The sequence below is a fragment of the Clavelina lepadiformis genome, chromosome 5 (genome assembly GCF_947623445.1).
Source record: "Clavelina lepadiformis chromosome 5, kaClaLepa1.1, whole genome shotgun sequence".
NCBI lineage: Eukaryota > Metazoa > Chordata > Ascidiacea > Aplousobranchia > Clavelinidae > Clavelina > Clavelina lepadiformis.
Window position 1 is genome coordinate 9,574,006 of NC_135244.1, and position 20,200 is coordinate 9,594,205.

General features: G+C 35.8%; 2 protein-coding genes and 1 long non-coding RNA gene across 7 annotated transcripts; 1 reads left to right on the forward strand and 2 right to left on the reverse strand.

Moving 5' to 3' along the window:
- Window positions 1-912: 912 nt before the first annotated feature.
- Window positions 913-3,696, forward strand: LOC143459548 (uncharacterized). Its single transcript, XM_076956760.1, has 7 exons — window positions 913-1,055; window positions 1,145-1,409; window positions 2,166-2,218; window positions 2,359-2,480; window positions 2,552-2,673; window positions 2,958-3,135; window positions 3,431-3,696. Exons 1-7 carry the CDS (start codon window positions 913-915, stop codon window positions 3,694-3,696), a joined length of 1,149 nt encoding a protein of 382 aa, XP_076812875.1.
- A 2-nt stretch (window positions 3,697-3,698) lies between these two features.
- Window positions 3,699-6,990, reverse strand: LOC143461059 (uncharacterized). 4 transcript variants are annotated; one of them, XM_076958814.1, is made up of 8 exons: window positions 6,376-6,987; window positions 6,205-6,314; window positions 5,844-6,014; window positions 4,920-5,112; window positions 4,684-4,780; window positions 4,455-4,607; window positions 4,012-4,266; window positions 3,699-3,933 (listed from the first exon to the last, which is right to left on the reverse strand). In XM_076958814.1, exons 1-8 carry the CDS (start codon window positions 6,390-6,392, stop codon window positions 3,751-3,753), a joined length of 1,179 nt encoding a protein of 392 aa, XP_076814929.1. In that variant the 5' UTR covers window positions 6,393-6,987; the 3' UTR covers window positions 3,699-3,750. The 4 variants fall into 4 exon arrangements, with proteins under 4 accessions (XP_076814929.1, XP_076814927.1, XP_076814928.1 ...); XM_076958812.1 differs by having other exon boundaries at window positions 4,684-4,822; window positions 6,376-6,986; XM_076958813.1 differs by having other exon boundaries at window positions 4,684-4,822; window positions 6,205-6,293; window positions 6,376-6,984.
- Window positions 6,991-11,992: 5,002 nt separating this feature from the next.
- LOC143461171 (uncharacterized) lies at window positions 11,993-19,780 on the reverse strand. 2 transcript variants are annotated; one of them, XR_013118010.1, is made up of 2 exons: window positions 19,721-19,780; window positions 11,993-12,202 (listed from the first exon to the last, which is right to left on the reverse strand). It is a non-coding gene; the product is annotated as an uncharacterized LOC143461171 (long non-coding RNA). The 2 variants fall into 2 exon arrangements; XR_013118009.1 differs by lacking the exon at window positions 19,721-19,780 and adding an exon at window positions 17,642-18,712.
- Window positions 19,781-20,200: the final 420 nt, after the last annotated feature.

Below are 20,200 nucleotides of genomic sequence, written 5' to 3' on the forward strand. Positions count from 1 at the left end.
CGTACATTTGGCGATTCACGCATACATTTATCGAATCACGTATATTTAGCGATTCATTCATGCATTTGTCGAATCATGTACATTTGGCGATTCATTCATGCATTTGTCGAATCACGTACATTTGGCGATTCATGCATACATTTACCGAATCATGTACATTTGGCGATTCATGCATACATTTACCGAATCATGTACATTTGGCGATTCATGCATGCATTTACCGAATCATGTACATTTGGCGATTCATACATGCATTTACCGAATCATGTACATTTAGCGATTCATGCACTTTTGGCAAATCATGTATACATTTGCCGATCCATCTATACTTGGCAATTCATGAACACATTATGCGATTCATACGTAATTTTATAGAATCATTTAGTGCTTTTAGGAATGCATGTTTGTTTAATCACGTATGTATTTTGCAAATTGGTTCGCCCATTTTTAATTCACGAAGACTAATTTCCAATCATTTCGCCATTTTATAATTCATGGTATAAGTTACATGATTCAAAAAACCGACATGTGATTAACAAAACTGCAATCCGATTAAAGAAAATACCATTTGCCATTAGGCATTGTAACTTGCCAACAGCCAGTTTGCTTTGCAGTTCTTATATCTGACTTAAAATGTCGTGGTTTGATTTAAAAAAATCAAGTTTATAAAACTGTGGTGTAATTGTAAATGTTGCGAAACCATTTTGATAATTGGCATATGAATCGTGCAACAGCAATCACAGAAAAGCCCGTTTGAATGCCGGTTTTGACGTTTGGTTTGTTGTTTCGTGATTTGAATCTATAAAGTTACGTTTGAAAACCTTCCAATCAAATTATGAAAACAATACATAAATTGCATACTTGCGATTCAATTTAACACTTTGCTATTTTTGCGGCGTTGGCGTTCCATAAATGTGTATTGTACCTGAATTGAACCAAGACAAGCCGCCGTCAGCTCAACAAAAGTTAGATTTGTTCAAATGTGGACTCGGCGAAAAAGCGGTTACATTTGCTGCTCTTGACACAAAAGAGGAATTGGACCAAAAGCTGAAAAGGTTCAGTGTTTTGTACTTCACAGTTTTGCTTATATGGCTTTAAAAGTAGTTTACTGCTTTAGTACTCTCATTAAAACTGTTTTCTACAGCGCTTTTCCGCCATTGTCTGAGTGTGGAGGGTATTGTATATTGGTTAATTCTGGCAAGGGGCTGATAAATATATCTTTCGGACCTTGTGAAGCCATGATGCTTAAGAAGGCATTGGGTACAGGAAAGGTTTATTTGAGGCCTATCCAAAAAAACATATCTCTTTCATCCTTTGAAAACAAATCGCAAAATGTAGAAAAATGCTTGACTTGTGGGGAAGTTATTTCACTTCCAGAAATGCAACAACATATCTTAGAAAAACACAAGGTATAAATGAAATTTGTTACTACGTCAGTACACTTCTACCATATGATATATTTAACTGCATCCAAGCACTCTATGGTAGAACACGTCAGTCGAGCAATCAAGTAATTCAGTAATGTCTGAAGATGATGACAGTTTGCCCAGTTTCTCTCAAAGTTCCAACGCACAATCATCCTCAGTGTCAGGTCCAGAGCAGTTCAATGCACCAGTAGATGTACCATCTATACTAATTAATGACAGTGACAATGAAGACATAATCGTTGGAGCAATTAATGACAAAATATCCGGAGATCCTTCTCACTCAGATGGTGCAGTCATCAGTTCTTTGATGGAAAAGCTGAGGAGCATAATGCAAGAATTTTAATATGTTATACATTACATCAAAATATTATAATACTTTCAGAACAGAAGAGTTTTAGAAACATTGTTTTAAAAAAAATTTTTTGATTTCATAGTAGCTCAGCGAATTAGTAATACGTCAAGCAGATGTATTGTATTAGGCTATGTACTAGCACTAAAAGATAATACATGTTGATTATTTCATTAATGTTTAGGAAACATGATGAAGAAGAGCCTTGTCAAATTTTAAGATTGTATCAGAGTCTATTTCTTCAGGGTAGACAGTTAGATGCAGACGAAACTATGGCAGTACAAGATGGCGAGGTTTCCCACATTTTTGTTTCCAGAGCAAATCCTCTGGAAACAGCTGCAGAAGAAATGTTGGGCTTGGAAAATATTAGGTTTCCTTTATGTGTTCAGTTTTATGGCGAAACAGCATTGGATACTGGTGGTCCACGTAGAGACTTTTTCAGGTACAAATAAAGTGTAACTTGATGGCTTTTACCTGGTAGCTGGACCACATGAGATAATTTTTTTCTATTCGTAGATTAATGAAAGGATTTCTTGCAAGTGTTGTTTTAATTATTCAATTTGTTAAAAACTTTACTTGCAGAATAATGATCCAAGCTATGATGGAGAAAAATATTTTCGAAGAGAAAGAAAACAACGTAACTCTGTGCAAAAATGAAAGTCTTGTGCATAAACAATGGTATTATGTATGTGGACTTGTTGTAGGTAAATTTGAGTTCCCATGTGTAACTATTGTATGTTTATGTGTTTCTCAGAAACAGTTGTAATTTTTTTAGGTCTTAGTTGCTTGGAAGGCGGAGATAATATCCATTTAAAGGAAGAGTTATTGACGGAAATTGGTACCGATATATATACAAAACAATTTCAGCAAGGATTGTGCAAATGTGGAATAATGAAAGTACTTACATCTGATTAGAAATTTTATAACATATATTATACAAGTCTGATAGAATATGAAGCTTCAGCTAATATGTTTCACAATACACAGATGCGTCCATTGTAATGCGTGTTCTCATGTTGTTATAACTAGCCCCAATCCATACATGCCTTCTTGAAATGCGACACGTTTTGTACATCGTAACAATACAGCCTAATTTCTGATAAAGTTGCTAATGACTTGAAACTATTCTGCTATGCGTGTTAATATAGACAAGTTTGTTATGGTGTTTCTTGCTTTTTAAGCTTCTTACAGCATTTCCGGTATTGAAATATATCTGGACTAATCCAGCAAACCGAATTGTTACGGTTGGGAAGTTGTTGAATAATTTTAAAGTGAACTTCTCTCCGGAAGGGAGCAATAGTAGAAAGGATGAGGAGAGGGCATACAGCATCTTCGTAAGCTATGTCCGTGAAGTTGCAGGTGAACATGATATTTAAGCAGTCGTAAGTTTGAGGCAAAATGTCAAGCAGAAGTAATTGATAAAAAGTGATTCATTATTAATTTATTATTGATGGCACTTTCTATGTTTAGCTATTCTGCGCTCTTTGAAGTTAAATATTTGTAAGCATAGCATACCGACAACTAGTTTTAACTTCATCAATCTGTTAAAGTTAATTGATGTGCGGCCGTTGTAAAGATGATGTCGTTTTTGGCGTATTAAGGCTGTTGTATTGTAAATAGATATCCAAAACAGTAAACATAAACGTTCATTTAGGTGCTGGAAGAAAAGACTTTATTTCCATCAATTTGCAGTCAATCTTGGCTTACATTACTGGCAATTCGTCAATACCTGTGCTTGGATTTAACCCCCCTGCAACAATCTCATTTCAAGCAGACCATGGTGCGTTTCTACCGCAAGCTCACACATGCATCAACCAGTTTGTGCTGAGTAGAGTACAACATGGTGCAAATCCGGAGACAGTAAAACGAGGCCTTGACTGGGCATTTTCGTCGATGGACTTTGGAGCAGAAAATGTGTGACATAATTGGGACTCGGTTTATTTGTCAGTGTAAAGTAATTGAACGCATTACATTTCAATTTTCAAGTAAAGCATTGCAAACAAGTTTCGCTACCAGGTATACTGCAGGATCATACCAATCTTTTGCTTTAATATGCAATGTCGCAGAGTGCAGTAAGCTTAACTGTTCTTCATTGAGAGGGCATATGACCCTTGCAACATTAATTGTGGCGTTTTCTGTACTTGCGTTATCGTCCATCTACAAGGATAAAGTTTTATGCTAAATTAGTCTACCTATTTACAGCAAGACGTATTGTCTGAAGTGTAAAAAATTCACCTGATAATCTGTCATATAGTTACTTAAGTCTTCCTCTTTCATTAACTGGAGCAACCCTGCAACATATAGTTTTTTAGGACTTCGATTGTTTTCTGTTCGCAGGGGATGATGATTCCACATGGAAGTAAATTTGGCAAGGGCTTCATTTATGACGTCTTTGTAGCAATAATGTAAACAAAAAATATCAACTTCATTTTCCACATCCAACGTCTCATTATTTTCCAATTTGTAGAACAGCCGGTGGAAGTTAATAGCCTGAAAAGACAAGTTGTGTCAATATCAGAGTTGAAAGACAAACTTACGTTACAATGAGTATTGCCATCTATCACTATAAATTCATTGTTGTGAAAATAGCAGTAATATTCTGGAATAGCCTAGAGTTTTATAACACTGCAATAATACTAAACATGTAAACCTACTGCTAAGAAACAAAAAAACTTTACCACAGATTCAAAGACATCTCTCCATAAGCGCTCAATGCGGGAGTTATGCACACTTTTTCCAGTTATAAAGCTACCCCTTGACAGACCACGTAACGGATGTTCCAGCATATATCGTGCCACTTCATAATTTTCCATTCCTTTATCGGATCTGACCTATATAAAATAAAAAAACAAACATATCCCCTGATTATTATGATTTTCCAAAAATGTAATAACATTTCAATCTTACTCGTGATGGAAGGCCATACGTGTGTACACCATTTTTGAAATGCCTGACAACTGTTGCTGCCCTGTTGTTGTCCTGGCAGCTAAGATAAACCACCAACCTTGAAAAGCCGTCAATGCAGCCATGTATAACAAAACGCCATCAACAAAAAAAATAGTTGCAAAGGCAGCTTCGCAAACAGAAACCAGATTAACAACATTACAGAATAATGTCGTTCCAAATGTTCTATATGCCTGTACCTTATCAGCTTGTGGTGTGAGTCAATATGCCACAATGCTAGCGGTGATCTCACACTATACACACGTCGTTGTATACATTTCACTTTTCGCCGTTCCACTCCAGTTGGATCAACCTTTTTCACAGATTTTCTCAAACGACCACGTTGCACACAAACACCTTGACTCTTTAAGGCCGCTTGTATGGCCTTATAACCTTTACGGACAGAAAGGTATAGTGCTCCGATGAGAATAGAAATCAAGTACACACATGTAAGAACACAATTTACAGCATGCAGCAGGGGTGGGCAAACTTGTTCAATGAAAGAGTCACTTGCGGAAAAATATGAACAGCAGCGAGCCGCAAAATCAGTAATGATTGTCAATTTGGTTGATATACTATTAGTAGTCATTTTGGGATAATACTTTTTAGCTAGAAGACCCATAAAAAACATGGTGGATAAATACACAATTAATGTATCGATTCAGGAATCTGGCCGGCCAAGTACTTTATTTTCTCATATCAGGCCCGCCGACCGAAAAAGTTGCCCGCCCCCGACAGAGAGTATAGAATCTATATCTGAAAACAATGTCGGATTCTATGTCTAATGTTACGTCATAAACGAAATGTTGGCCTAAATAAACAAAACAATAGACAGAAACGTTCATAAACGGTAGCTACCTACTCTTGGTAGCCTTTACAATTTTTTTGAAATTTTACGGTTCGACCAGAAGAGCCACAAAAAATATGCCGGAGAGCCGCATGCGGCTCGTGAGCCCCAGTTTGCCCACGTCGGCATGTAGCATAGCTGCAGTGAAAACTTACCAACTCAAGTTTTACAACAACTGAAAAGCAACTTCACGGCTTGCCGCAAAATAACCCTCCGAAAGAGCATGTGAATAACCAAGGATAACTTCATAACGCGAAGCAATGTAATCGGTTCTTACCTGAATTTGGAAAATGTTTAGTTAGGTTGAAAACTTTTTCATCCAACTCTTCATCATCCAATATGGTATATTTGTGTGAGACTGCCAAGTCAAATTCATTCATCCTATATTCAACAGTGCGTTTGCTGACATTTAATGTTGATGCAATTTCATGGATATTAAAGTCTTGAGCTAGCAAACACAAACAAGCAAATTCAAATATAATTCAAGAAGCTGCTTAACCCCATCAATCGTTGATTTGGACCAAAAGTATAACGTTGACTTGTCTGGCACTTTATTTAATGGCGTATTTATAAAGCGCACTGAAAACATACTTTCCGATAGGGGTGCCATACCAATCCTAATCACAGAGTTCAAATACCTAATAGAAATTCAATTTGTTCTTGGGTAATAGGTATCCTTTTGCGTCCAGGTGTCGTTCTTGCTACGTCTACCTCTTGCACGCTGCCACTGGAAACGTAACCGCAGTGACTACAAAAATGTACCAACGTCTACTGTTGCTTATAACACACGATAATTTACGTAGGCTTACCTCCCAAATCCTTCCATTTCTTGAAATTGTAATGGGTTTGTTTAAAACGTTGTATGGACAAACAGACTTTAACTTTAATCAACTTGTCTACAAAAAGCAAGTTACTGATAACGTGTTATACTTAAGTAGCCAATACTACAACCCTGCACTCTTGCAATTGTTAATTCCTTTCCATTCAGGTCTGCAATTTTGACTGCAAAATGAAAGAAACCCAACCAACCTCATGTGCTGCTTAATAAAACGCTAAAAGGCGCTCTTGAAAGACTAGCCAGAATAGGATATACCAGCCTACCACGGCACTGCGGTACTGGCCCAACTTAATGATCACATTTCAAATAGAACATAACCTAACGCGTGTAGTGTTGAAATAACTTCTAAAGAAACATCCCATTTTTCAAAGCGAACAAAACCAAGCTTACGCTTATTCCTGATTGCAAAGTATTTTGCACTGACTGTACACGACTATACGGCAACTTTCGGCCTGGCCGAAACATAAGCTATTAAGAAAACTTTCTGTTCTGTCAAAATCCCTTTTTCTTCTTGGTATTCCCAAGAGAGACATTTTTTCCCCAAGAGAGACATTTTTGCACACTTGGCGCGGCGCACTCTAACAACGAACCATCCATACATTTATCGAATCATGTACATTTGGCGATTCACGCATACATTTATCGAATCATGTACATTTGGCGATTCACGCATACATTTATCGAATCACGTACATTTGGCGATTCACGCATACATTTGTCGAATCACGTACATTTGGCGATTCACGCATACATTTATCGAATCACGTACATTTGGCGAATCATGCATACATTTGTCGAATCATGTACATTTGGCGATTCATGCATACATTTATCGAATCATGTACATTTGGCGATTCATTCATGCATTTGTCGAATCACGTACATTTGGCGATTCACGCATACATTTATCGAATCACGTATATTTAGCGATTCATTCATGCATTTGTCGAATCATGTACATTTGGCGATTCATTCATGCATTTGTCGAATCACGTACATTTGGCGATTCATGCATACATTTACCGAATCATGTACATTTGGCGATTCATGCATACATTTACCGAATCATGTACATTTGGCGATTCATGCATGCATTTACCGAATCATGTACATTTGGCGATTCATACATGCATTTACCGAATCATGTACATTTAGCGATTCATGCACTTTTGGCAAATCATGTATACATTTGCCGATCCATCTATACTTGGCAATTCATGAACACATTATGCGATTCATACGTAATTTTATAGAATCATTTAGTGCTTTTAGGAATGCATGTTTGTTTAATCACGTATGTATTTTGCAAATTGGTTCGCCCATTTTTAATTCACGAAGACTAATTTCCAATCATTTCGCCATTTTATAATTCATGGTATAAGTTACATGATTCAAAAAACCGACATGTGATTAACAAAACTGCAATCCGATTAAAGAAAATACCATTTGCCATTAGGCATTGTAACTTGCCAACAGCCAGTTTGCTTTGCAGTTCTTATATCTGACTTAAAATGTCGTGGTTTGATTTAAAAAAATCAAGTTTATAAAACTGTGGTGTAATTGTAAATGTTGCGAAACCATTTTGATAATTGGCATATGAATCGTGCAACAGCAATCACAGAAAAGCCCGTTTGAATGCCGGTTTTGACGTTTGGTTTGTTGTTTCGTGATTTGAATCTATAAAGTTACGTTTGAAAACCTTCCAATCAAATTATGAAAACAATACATAAATTGCATACTTGCGATTCAATTTAACACTTTGCTATTTTTGCGGCGTTGGCGTTCCATACACTAAAGTAAACGAAGAAAAAAATGACGACGCTTCCTTGACAGTTCGTCATTTAGCTGCGTTGGTATCAAAACGTACTTTGCAAGATTGGCAGAAAAATGATGCAAATCTGCGTGAACAACGTGAAGAGACTATGCTTCGTGGACGAGGTTTAAAGACAGAGAGGAAGCGGCTCGGAATGTGCGTTTTATGCGTACTCATTTACTCGTACTCTTGTGCGTTTTATGCGATCAGTGCCAATTACTGCAGTATAGCACAGGTGCAATTCATTTATTACGCAACACTGCAGTATTTTAAATGCGTTGTTTGTCTTTACGCATGACCATGAAACGAACAATCGATTTTCCGCTTAATTCGGCCAAAAGTGAGCGGAACCAAAGTGTCCGAATTAAGCGGAGTCGACTGTAGAACATAACCTAACGCGTGTTTTGTTGAAATAACTTCTAAAGAAACATCCCATTCTTCATTGCGAACAAAACTAAGCTTACGCTTATTGCTGATCGCAAAGTATTTTGCACTGACGGTACACGGTAACTTTCGGCCTGCCCGAAACATAGGCTATTCAGAAAACTTTGTCTTCTCTCAAAATCCCTTTTTCTTCTTGGTATCCCCGAGAGAGACATTTTTTCCCCAATAGAGACATTTTTGCACACTTGGCGCGGCGCACTCTAACAACGAACCATCCATACATTTGTCGATTCACGTACATTTTGCGATTCACGCATACATTCATCGAATCACGTACATTTGGCGATTCACGCATACATTTGTCGAATCACGTACATTTGGCGATTCACGCATACATTTACCGAATCACGTACATTTGGCGATTCATGCATGCATTTACCGAATCATGTACATTTGGCGATTCATGCATGCATTTACCGAATCATGTACATTTGGCGATTCATGCATGCATTTACCGAATCATGTACATTTGGCGATTCATGCACTTTTGGCAAATCATCTATACATTTGCCGATCCATCTATACTTGGCAATTCATGAAGACGTTATGTGATTCATACGTACTTTTATAGAATCATTTAGTGCTTTTAGGAATGCATGTTTGTTTAATCACGTATGTATTTTGCAAATTGGTTCGCCCATTTTTAATTCACGAAGACTAATTTCCAATCATTTGGCCATTTTATAATTCATGGTATAAGTTACATGATTCAAAAAACCGACATGTGATTAACAAAACTGCAATCCGATTAAAGAAAATACCATTTGCCATTAGGCATTGTAACTTGCCAACAGCCAGTTTGCTTTGCAGTTGTTATATCTGACTTGAAATGTCGTGGTTTGATTTAAAAAATCAAGTTTATAAAACTGTGGTGTAATTGTAAATGTTGCGAAACCATTTTGATAATTGCCATATGAATCGTGCAACAGCAATCACAGAAAAGACCGTTTGATTGCCGGCTTTGGCGTTTGGCTTGTTGTTTCGTGATTTGAATCTATAAAATTACGTTTCAAAACCTTCCAATCAAATTATGAAAACAAAACATAATTTGCAAAGTTCCCATTCCAATTAACATTTTGCTATTTTTGCGGCGTTGGCGTTCCATACTAATAATGTCAATGTTTGTGAAAAAAACAATCAACGTCCAACACAAAACTGATTAAAGGATGCGAAAATATCACATAGCTTCATATTTCATATAATAACACCTGGAGAAGCAAGATTAAGCTTGCAAAAGTTGATAGAAATAAATTAAAGTTAACCTTTGAAGTGCTACGTTATTCTACTATGGCTGTTACACTGTAATACTGCATACTGTAAATTTATGTTTTATCTGCGTATTTGTAACTCGCCATACAAGACTTGCCAGACAGTATGTCAATCAAGGAACCTAAAAGTTTGACAAACAAACCACGTACATACAGATTGTTGTGAAGAGTATGCTTATTCTTTTGTAATAGCGTACGTATTCCGGTGGGCTTTTTTGCCAATAGACCTTGGGCTTCAGTCCCATCAGCCTGCGCCTTAACCCATTACTGATTGTGAAATAGGGGAACGTGTTTTACTTACGGTTTTTTTCCTTTACTACTCCTCATTGGCTATATTATATTACTATAATAACCACTGCAATATTGTATATTAAGTACGATGCTATGACGTGAAAGCTTCAGACAGCATTGTTATAAAACAATGACTAAAGTCAGGAACATAATAATTGGCTGATCTTGAAACATGACGGATTGTTGTCATTCTGGTTATTTAGCATTGAGAGGAAGTTTATAAAGGTCCTGCAGCCTACACTAATCGTGGTGTAGCTTATTATTGAATAGCATAGGTTTGTATAACTTTTTTCGGACAAGTCTATTTCAGCAGTTTGCAGTGAAAATGACGTTTAGAAAAATGCAAAATCTAAAAACATTTTCAGAGATTCTGTCATTATATCCTCCCAAATACTATTTTATGCTGACACTAGCGTATTTAGGAGGCATTGGGCCACACCCCTCATGAATCTTACGTTTTTAAATCATAGGCCTCCTTAAATTTTCAGTTAATTTCGTTTATTGCATTTCTTTGTTTGCGACCACTTATCAGTAGGGCAACCAGTTTTTTGACCTAAAAAGTTTAAATTTTGACCTTAAAATATGCAAATTTTGACCTCATTTTGACCTAAAAAGTTTAAATTTTGACCTCATTTTGAAAAACGCTATACTGATAGTCTCTACACTGTCTACAGCAACTTTCTAATCTAAAGCTGCATTTAAAAATGACAAAATGCTTTTCTAGTGTTGACTTTTTTTCGTTTCTGCGTATTAAGATTGACAACTTGCAGTTTCAAATGCAATGCCGTCACATCGTGACGTCACCAAACGCGCTGAAAAGCCTTCCCTCTCTTTGTGGCTTTGGTTCTAAGTAAGATTTGCGGCACTGGAATTGTTTGCGGTACAAGAAAAGAGAAAAACGGAAGAATAACATTACAAAATGGTTACAAAATTACAAGTTTAATAGATTTTGACCTAAAAAAAAGACCTAAAGAAACAATTTGACCGTATTTTGACCTAACGTAACATTTTGACTTTATTTGACCTAATAACTTCTATACTACACGTCGTACAAAGCTGAAATTTGTTTTGTGCTTGTTTGATAGCATTCTGAGCAGGTTAAAAAAAATTGACCATATTGACTTTTGGTTGCCCTACTTATCAGCTACAACCTACACGGTCGCAAGTTTACGGCGTTTCAAAATTGATGTTTACGGACTTTGTATACGGCGACTCAAAAGTAGAAATTATAATTTGAATGTATATAATAATATAAATTTCTGTATTGTCCATATATAGATATAAAAATACATTTCGTTTACGGCGCATTTTTTTCATTCATTTTATTTTTTAATTTCAATGTGGGGAACGAAAAATTGTGCTGACGCAGGTGGTCAAATATATATCATCCGTTATGATCATAATTTCCACGAATTAGACGGGCAAATGTGGCATGACTTCAGGAGCAAAAACGTGCATTACAGAATAATATGAGAATGTCAAACGTTACTAGCGTCAACCAGCCGCCAAACCCAAACTACAAAAAACATAATTTAAGCCCGCTAATATAACTTAAAACAAAAGTTAAGCTGATAGTTTGACAGGACATTAGCGTTGTGTCACCGTCAAGATGGAACCGACCTGTATGTCTGAGTGGAAGAAGAAAACCTGACTAAAATGGACTCCATTCCAGGGACCGGAGTCTCGTTTAGGTAACCTGTGGATAGTACACGGTAAAAAGCTTTTACACAGGTCGGTTGTGAGAGGGAGTAAAGAATGGTCAACTACTTCACTCATGTCCAGCCTGATGGTTTAATCAGTTTGTTTGAATATGCATACATCGACAGTTATGTAGCCTAAGTGCCAGGAAGAGCTGACCATGTCTGATTCCCGATTGGATCTTGGAGCAAGTGATCTTGAAATCCATTTTTCTACGATTGGGCTTTCTTTGCCAGGGCGTGAATGAGACAATTTTTTCAATGCAAGGTCCTTCTGCTTGTGTTCTGAAAAACAATATTTACAACGCAAAATAGTATACATGACTTTCATTTTACAACAGCGGTTATGTAACAATCGGCAAAAGCAAAAAAATAGATGTAGAATGGCATACGACGCAAGAGAGAAAGGACTGATACAAATTTTATAAGAAACTATATTGTGATTATTACATATGGCGTAATCACAAAAGACGCGTTTGCTTGAAAAATCTTCAGAGTACATTTTTACTTATCTACAAAAGTTTATTTAAATCCGCGAATTTGCAAAGTAGTAGTAAGTCATTCAGTACGTATTAACACTAAGCTATTAACTACAGTAGGACCCCTAATGGTTTAACTTATCTGCCACTAAATTAGCAGCAAAACTTAAACTCATTATGTTAAAAAAAGCTGCAGATTAAATCAAGATGACAGGCTGGATCATGAAACAAATTGGAACATGCTTCAATTTGCCCCAATCTAGTTCATAAAAGACATAGGTTAGTTCATTTCATGTTATTCTCTCCCGCCTGTGACCCAGTTACTAAGCTTGTCCTTGTGTAAGTTCTAAGTGACACACGTGTTTTTGTTTTTCATATTTATTATTTTGTTGTAGGCATGAGGATAAGCTATTGCCCGAACTGGGAACTGTTCCTGGCAATCACTGGACAGGAGCAAGTATCGTTCATGCCTTACTTTAGGTAACGGTAGCGCAACAGGAAAGCTTTCTAAGCCAGGCACTTAGTCGACAGTCCGTTGTTAGACTGGACATTACATCAGGTCAAATACGAATCACGCTCACGCTACACCTTTTTATGAGCCAAACACCATAGCCTATTTGCTAATGGTTTCTATCACGAAATAAATCTGTCTTAATGAGTATTATTGATTTTTCGTGCGAAACAAATAGCCTACATTTTGGAAGATACTATGTACATATGACATGACCGCTAAGTGGCGATAGCATACAATATCTACGGCTAAGCTATGAAATGCTAAAATTGAAAGGGTTGAATGCGCAAGTGAATTTGTGTGAGTTACAGATATACATAAAAAGAGACATTGGAAAAAATACGATGCTGTATTTGCAAATAATCACAGCAGGTTTGCTGTCTAAATATAACCGCAAATTGTTTTGTCTACAAGGACACATTTGACTTTGAATTTTCCACCAATTTATTAAAAATTTTAATTTGCCATCACAATTTCTATTCAAATTCAATCTTAAACAACCAAACAATCCTTCAATCAGTGAAATGTAACTTGGAAACAACTATGACAAAACTAACGTCTACATAGATAACCAGTCACTACTGCGTAAGTTAAATGATTATATTGGCTATAGCGCACATTAATTTGTATACGTAAAGGAAATTGGAAAAAAGTCACGTGATAAGTAACTAATTTTATTTACTCGTACAATTTCAGCACCGAAACTACCAGAAGTTAAATGTGTAATCTGTAATAAAATTACTACATGACAATACGACGATGATTGCGTGGTTTGTAGATTAACAAGTCGGAGAACAGAAGTTCAGGTGCATGTCTTATGATAGATAAAAACACCTTGTTTGTTGTTTATCAAGCTTAGCTAAAATAATGAACATGGCGATTTTGAACAGATACCATCACTGTAAGATTTTTATCTCACTCTATGCGCCTCATTGCTATCAGTTGTAGTAGGGCAAGAACAACCGGCATTTTAGTGGTCGTATTTTGGGAGAAAGGAAACGTTTTTATATCGTAAGCCGTAGCACGTGCGTTTACGAAAGAGAAAATCCCTCCTGAAAATGCTTTATATAACTTAGCCGTCAACTTTCTTTTAAGTTAATTTTGTTGTAACCTATGTTCTGTCTACTTAACATATATATATGTCACTGCATTGAGTTATAAAACAATCACATGTTGTTTACTTGCTCTTAATTACGTAAAAGTGTTTTCCGCAGGTGTCACTGCTGAAAAGTATTTTCTGATCAGCGCTCTGCCAGGAATTCTTCACTCTGGGTAAGCAACCGTAATAACTGGACAGCAACTGCGCTTTAGTCTTAACTACAACCTGCGGTGTTTGTTTGCAATTTACAAGAAGCTAAATTTAAAACTCTTTACTTTTAAATTCATGACAGTTTAATATAACATATACCATTGAGACAAATGCTTTTAAAAAAATATTATTTATGCGTTCAAATTAAACCTGAGAAGCCACAGGAAGTGGCATTTACGGGAACAGAAATCTACGTTTCATTATACACGCTCAGTTGACTGGTTGACGTTTTCAATCTGGCAGTTGTCCACTATAGCAGCGTGAGCTTTAAAAGTATGGGAAATGCTAATGCACAAATGTTTACTTACTAAACGCTCCAAATACGTAAGAATGAAACAATTCGGCCATATTCTGAAAAAGGTTCTTTTATGGTTGATGTGATAGCGATCTTTACAAAACAGAGTAAGCGGTACCCGTGCAGCTCAGATATAACAAAGACTATTGTGATTGGCTTTCGGAGGAATTTTACATTAGTTTCCGCACAGCGTGGTACTCTTTTCTCCTATACTCCTTAGCCGTTAGATGCAAAGTTTCCGTTTTGTTCAAATAATTAACGATAGTTTGTAAATGGCCGCAATCTTTCTGTTTGTTCTTTGTTTTAGTCACAGATCCAGCTGTGATCGTAACTGCTCCGGACAAACCTTAAATAACCTCAATTTAAAACGCTAAGAAATTATGCAGGTATACATTTCAGTAGTTACAACGATTGATAACACACATCGATGAAGTTGAAATTTAAACAAATGGCCACAAAATAGTCACAGCTCATTTTAAATGGATTATGTTATAGTGGCAAAATTGCATCCTTACAACCTTGTAAGGTATAACAACCTTTCGAAAAAGTGCCAATATAATTGCCAGGATATATAGTAAGCATTATTCTTGTTGATTTTATACGCCCACGCAATTTATCATTTATGTTCTTAACAGATAAGTAAAAGCCTATAAGCTAAATACAACAAAAATTTGGTTTAATGGTTTGTAAACACTAAAATATACCACCAAGGAAACAGTTATACTTTGATTGGTGAGTTTGAGGTGACCAGGCTTCATATTATAATTGTAAAAAGTAAAAGACGCTATTTTAAGAACAAGTAATTACGTTACATCCATGAGATTTCTTAAGGCTTAAACAAAATGCTGGGAATGGCTTGTGCTAAATCTAAACTATAAAACAACACGCCACATATATACCGCAGAGAATACAGGGCTTCTGGGCTACAATTTGATAAAGTAGATGTAGGAAACCGTGGAAACCATTATACGATCTGATAGCAACGATTTTCTAATGATAGACGCTAACCATGTATGTGATCGCTGTGATTACTCCAAACCGCTAAACGCCCATGGGCACATGGAGAACTTACTGTGCAAGGTACTGTCTCATATTATTTTCCAGAAGAAACATAGTTTTGAGTTGTAGAAGTTCTTATGAAGAGTCATTAAAACAATCTTAAGATTTTTTTATTGATATCTGCTTTTTTACATTTCACTTAATAAACAATTTTATATTCGCATACAATTTTGCATACGAGCATACAGGTAAACATCCAAACATTTACATGTAGGCTACAATTTTGTTTATTGACATTTCTCAAAGCATGCTGCAACCAAAGGATGACTGTAATAATAAGATTTACTTTGTTTGCGAAACATTGTTTTTGTGATTTATAGCCTATATTAGATAAAACATTCAACATAACAAATATAACAAGGTATTCGAAATTCTAATTGCAAATTGTTTTTCAGATATATATTAATTATTTTCATTCTAGTACGCTGACCTTTACGTCATTTAGTAGTTACTATACATACGAGAAGTTGAAGGGTAAGTGTAATATTGGTGACAATACTTTACGTATTTTACGTTCTTACTTACCTGTTTTTCCTTTCATCCTTACGTCAAACAATTACGATATGACGCAAAATATACTGTAACGTTTATATTATCACGGTTATCGATAAAGTTCACGGTTATAGAGGTAAAAATTTAAAGAAAATATTTTTACTTGACTGACCGGTATTGACGTGAGTCTTTCGTGGGTTATAACGTAAATTGAGTAACTTGCACAAAAATGTGCGTCACCAGGTACCAAGTTAAAGTATTAAACAAATCCATCAGTTTCCCTTTTTACTTCAAAAATATGTTGATGACTCTTGATATTTTCTTATTCCCTTACCAAGATAACCAAAACCTATATATGCGCTTGCGAATTAAATTGGTAGAAACGACCTTATTACGATGTCTTCACGTTGCAATTCTCCTTACGGCAAGCGCACTACGTTTATCACCTCAACGTCATACGAACCGGCATTACGTCAGGTAGAAAATTTCGCGAATGTTTGCGGAAAGGGTAAAGTAGCGAGCAGGTTTTTGCAAGGCATTCACGCGATAAGAATTAGAATTGTGAAAGTGCACTGAAGAAAAAGAAAAGAAAATACCACCCAACATATTCGTAATTCTTGCACATTTTTGATTGCAATAATATTAATTTTTTTCAGGAATATTTTCATAAGCTATTATATGTTTGCACTTAGCAAGGTGCACACGTACACTTCATTTAATATGCTCTTTCGATCATAGCAAACAGACTTGGGCATAAACTAAATGCGTGCTGTTATATACTGAAATTTTGTCAGCACATTTAAATTTCTCTTTTTCTATTGGTGGCACTTGGGAAGCGGGAATGATACTTGTCGCTAAAAGCTATATTTTTAATGAAAACATAACGTAAGCTAATGTTTTGTAATTGATTTCATGATGCAAAGTCATGTGTGTTATAAAAAAGTTCCACATATGGATTATGTTCCATCATAATGCGGTAAAACTTGTTTCTCCTAATTTTCTTTTTGCTATCAACAACTTGAGACTCCACACAACTAATGGTATAGAAAATATTTCCCAGCACCTATAAATGTAGTGGAAATTACCGAACCTTCGAAAATTCGTGCGTAATATAGTGGGCACAACATACAATTTAATATCGTTAATTTTACCAATGCTGCTCACCAACACAGTCACGCCCGCGTACAAATTAGTTTAGGAAAAGTCAAACCAGTGGAAACGCGACTTAATTCATAATATAACTTTAATCAGCAATTAATAAACCTCTTAATACCCAACGGTAAACTCAATGTCGAAAGGCTTTTGCGTAAAACACCAGCAGGCAATTATGAAGTACTGCCCCTAGCGGAAAAATTGCGTAAAGGTTGTGTTGGCTCTATTGGAATTAAAGTTTACAGTTTTGTTAAACTTGCATCAACTTCATTCTGAAACATTTTTGCAAACTCACACAACAATCATCACAGACAAAGAAAAATGTATGACGCGGCCTTCTGACATAATGTATTCAACCGGTTGTATGAACAGAAATGAAACATTTTATAAAGATAATGATTTATATCATGACATCAGTATAGCCCACCTTAAACTTTCACGAAACATCAGCACTTGCTATACGAATAATATCTGGCAACGATAAGATAAGCAGGTCAAGCAGCGTTAGTAAATATCAAACAATTAACAACCCTTGAATTGGTTTGCAACTAAAACGCTAACAACCTCTCCCAAACGCTGTCTTGCCCGCTATGCGGGAAAATTCTTGCCCACGCATGTGACTTAACGTGACGTAACGTCGATAAATCGCATGTAAAGCAATTTATGGCGCGAATATCTCCCATTGCCTAAAGGTTTTTCACGAATATTTATTGAACGCATGCATCTGCTGTGAGATAATCACGCAAAATAAACCGGCACTGCCTCCGCATGCCCCCAAGGCGTACCCTTACTTCGTAAAATTGCCAAATATAGAAATTACGTTAGCAAGGCTAAAATTTTGATGACGGAGATAGGTTTGCAAACAGGACTTTTAGCTTTCAAAGGGAGTTTTCTGCAAACGTCCAGATAAATAACTCTTACACCCACTCAAACTCGAATTTCAGTCTTGAACAAAATCGTCCAAAACATTGCAAACAGGAAAAAACATGGTGCGATAAGCACGCAACACTGCGACCAGACTTCGGCGAAGAAAAAGTTACAGTGCATTATTACATCATTTTATTTCATCTGACATTTAATTTCTAAACGACCGCAGGCACTGTCTTGTTTTGTTACGAGGTTGGGTTCCTTGCAGTTTTAAACAGTCTTACCATATTATTTCCAGTAATTTTAGAAAGAACAGCAAAGAAGCAATTTTCAAGTAATTCCAAGTCAATGGTCACGTTTTTGTACATGATCTAAATAAGTGTTGTTCTTAAATTGCTGTTTACTACAATTATCTCAGATTTATGTATACGACAGCTTATGATAAGCACTTATAAGCATATGAATTTTCAAGTAGTTTGGAACTAAATTCAAATTAAAGTACAGCAAATTTAACGGAAGATGGTCGCGTGGCAATCTTGCATCAAATTAAGGTCATTAAGACGACAGATATTTGTTTGCCCGGAAAAATTATTCAATTTTGTTAAAAATGACTTGTTTTCTATAACGATAAATATTTACATGGCACAAATAGTTTACATTTGTGAACGTGATCTCTTTAAATTTGTAGAGCCATATGTTATAGGTATTTTAGAACACGCATGTCGACAAAACGTGAAAGATCTATTCTTTTCTATTATATGCTCATGATTTGCTTAATGCCTTTAAACAAGTGCACGTGATTACCGTGCGCAGTTCGCTTTTAAGGTACTAATTTTTATTGTCTAGAGTCTAGACTCTAGACTAGATATGAATCATCAACATTTATTTGGCTCCTACTGATATAAAATGCAGAAAAACGTCTAATTTTACAAGAAAAACTTAATTCATCTTTTTAGCGAAAACGGCCCGTTGATAAATAAGAGATTTGTCAAATACAATTTGCAAAACTTTACAAAAAAATGGAAACAACTCTCTGCGAATCTAATTGAATATCTTGGGTTGTTTTCTGCATGTTATTTGTTCAAAAATTTCTGTAAACTTCAAAATGCCTTTCAGTGAAGTTTTACTCAGCTTCGTGTTTTCACGCGCAATTTCGTAGACCGAAACAGCTGACAGCCAAAGCAAACTTATCGCAATTTAAAGAATCCCGAAGGAATTTCAAGCTAGAAATTTTAAACACGCAGTTGAATGTCGAATACTTTACGTCGAAAACTGCAACAGGTTTCACTGCCTTGTTGGGAATTAACCCGTTCGTTAAAGTCACGACCGCATGCATTTACCAGTGTCACGAAAAAACATTTCACATAATAATTAAAATCAGTGTAATATAGGTCATTGTGCATTTTGAAGAATGAGAGAGAGAGAGTTTATTCTGCAATATGACTCTCTCCACTGTCGAAGGTTTTGTCAATAGCTACCAGATTTTTGAACACTCTAGCTTGTTGTTGATAGTTCGTTGATTAACCGGCTATACTAAAAAGATGTATCATCGGAAATTTTCTGAAGATACTTCAGTACTATTTGGAATTACTTTACTCGAGGCTAAACTAATACAAACCATAACAAGTTGTTTGGTTACTTTTTTTAATCCATGACCTTGGAAAAGCAACGTCATGAAGTTTGCAGAACTTGAGTTAGTCACAATTACAACCTGACGTATACGTATATACTGCGCTAATAAAGACGAAATGTTATAATTAAGTCCTCGATAATGCGACTAATAACTATGTAGTAATATATAGTAATTCTAATAAAACTATCTATTTATAGGCGTGCGCGTCTAAATTTATCTACATATACTTTCTCGCTTTCATTTAAACACCGCCTCGTTGGGTTTGCACTTTTCGTATTTACAGCTTTTTCAATCAAGTGGACTTAAAATAACTCTTGGTGGGCTGCTAAAAGTTTATTTTTGATTAAAATTTCCACTACAGTTTTATAAAACCATAGTATATGAACAAATGTATTGTTAAATATATACTGTACAATATAGGCTATGAGTCACGATAAACGAATTAATTCCATCATAACGAGTATTAAACCGGCGTCTTAATTTATA

Coding starts and splice junctions, on each gene's coding strand:
- LOC143459548 (XM_076956760.1), top strand. CDS start 913: ATGTGTATTGTACCTGAATTGAACCAAGACAAGCCGCCGTCAGCTCAA. Junction 2,219..2,358: donor CCACGTAGAGACTTTTTCAG/GTACAAATAAAG, acceptor CTTTACTTGCAG/AATAATGATCCAAGCTATGA. Junction 2,481..2,551: donor TGTATGTGGACTTGTTGTAG/GTAAATTTGAGT, acceptor TAATTTTTTTAG/GTCTTAGTTGCTTGGAAGGC.
- LOC143461059 (XM_076958812.1), bottom strand. Junction 4,608..4,683: donor CGTATGGCCTTCCATCACGA/GTAAGATTGAAA, acceptor TATTTTATATAG/GTCAGATCCGATAAAGGAAT. Junction 4,267..4,454: donor GAGATGTCTTTGAATCTGTG/GTAAAGTTTTTT, acceptor TTGTCTTTTCAG/GCTATTAACTTCCACCGGCT.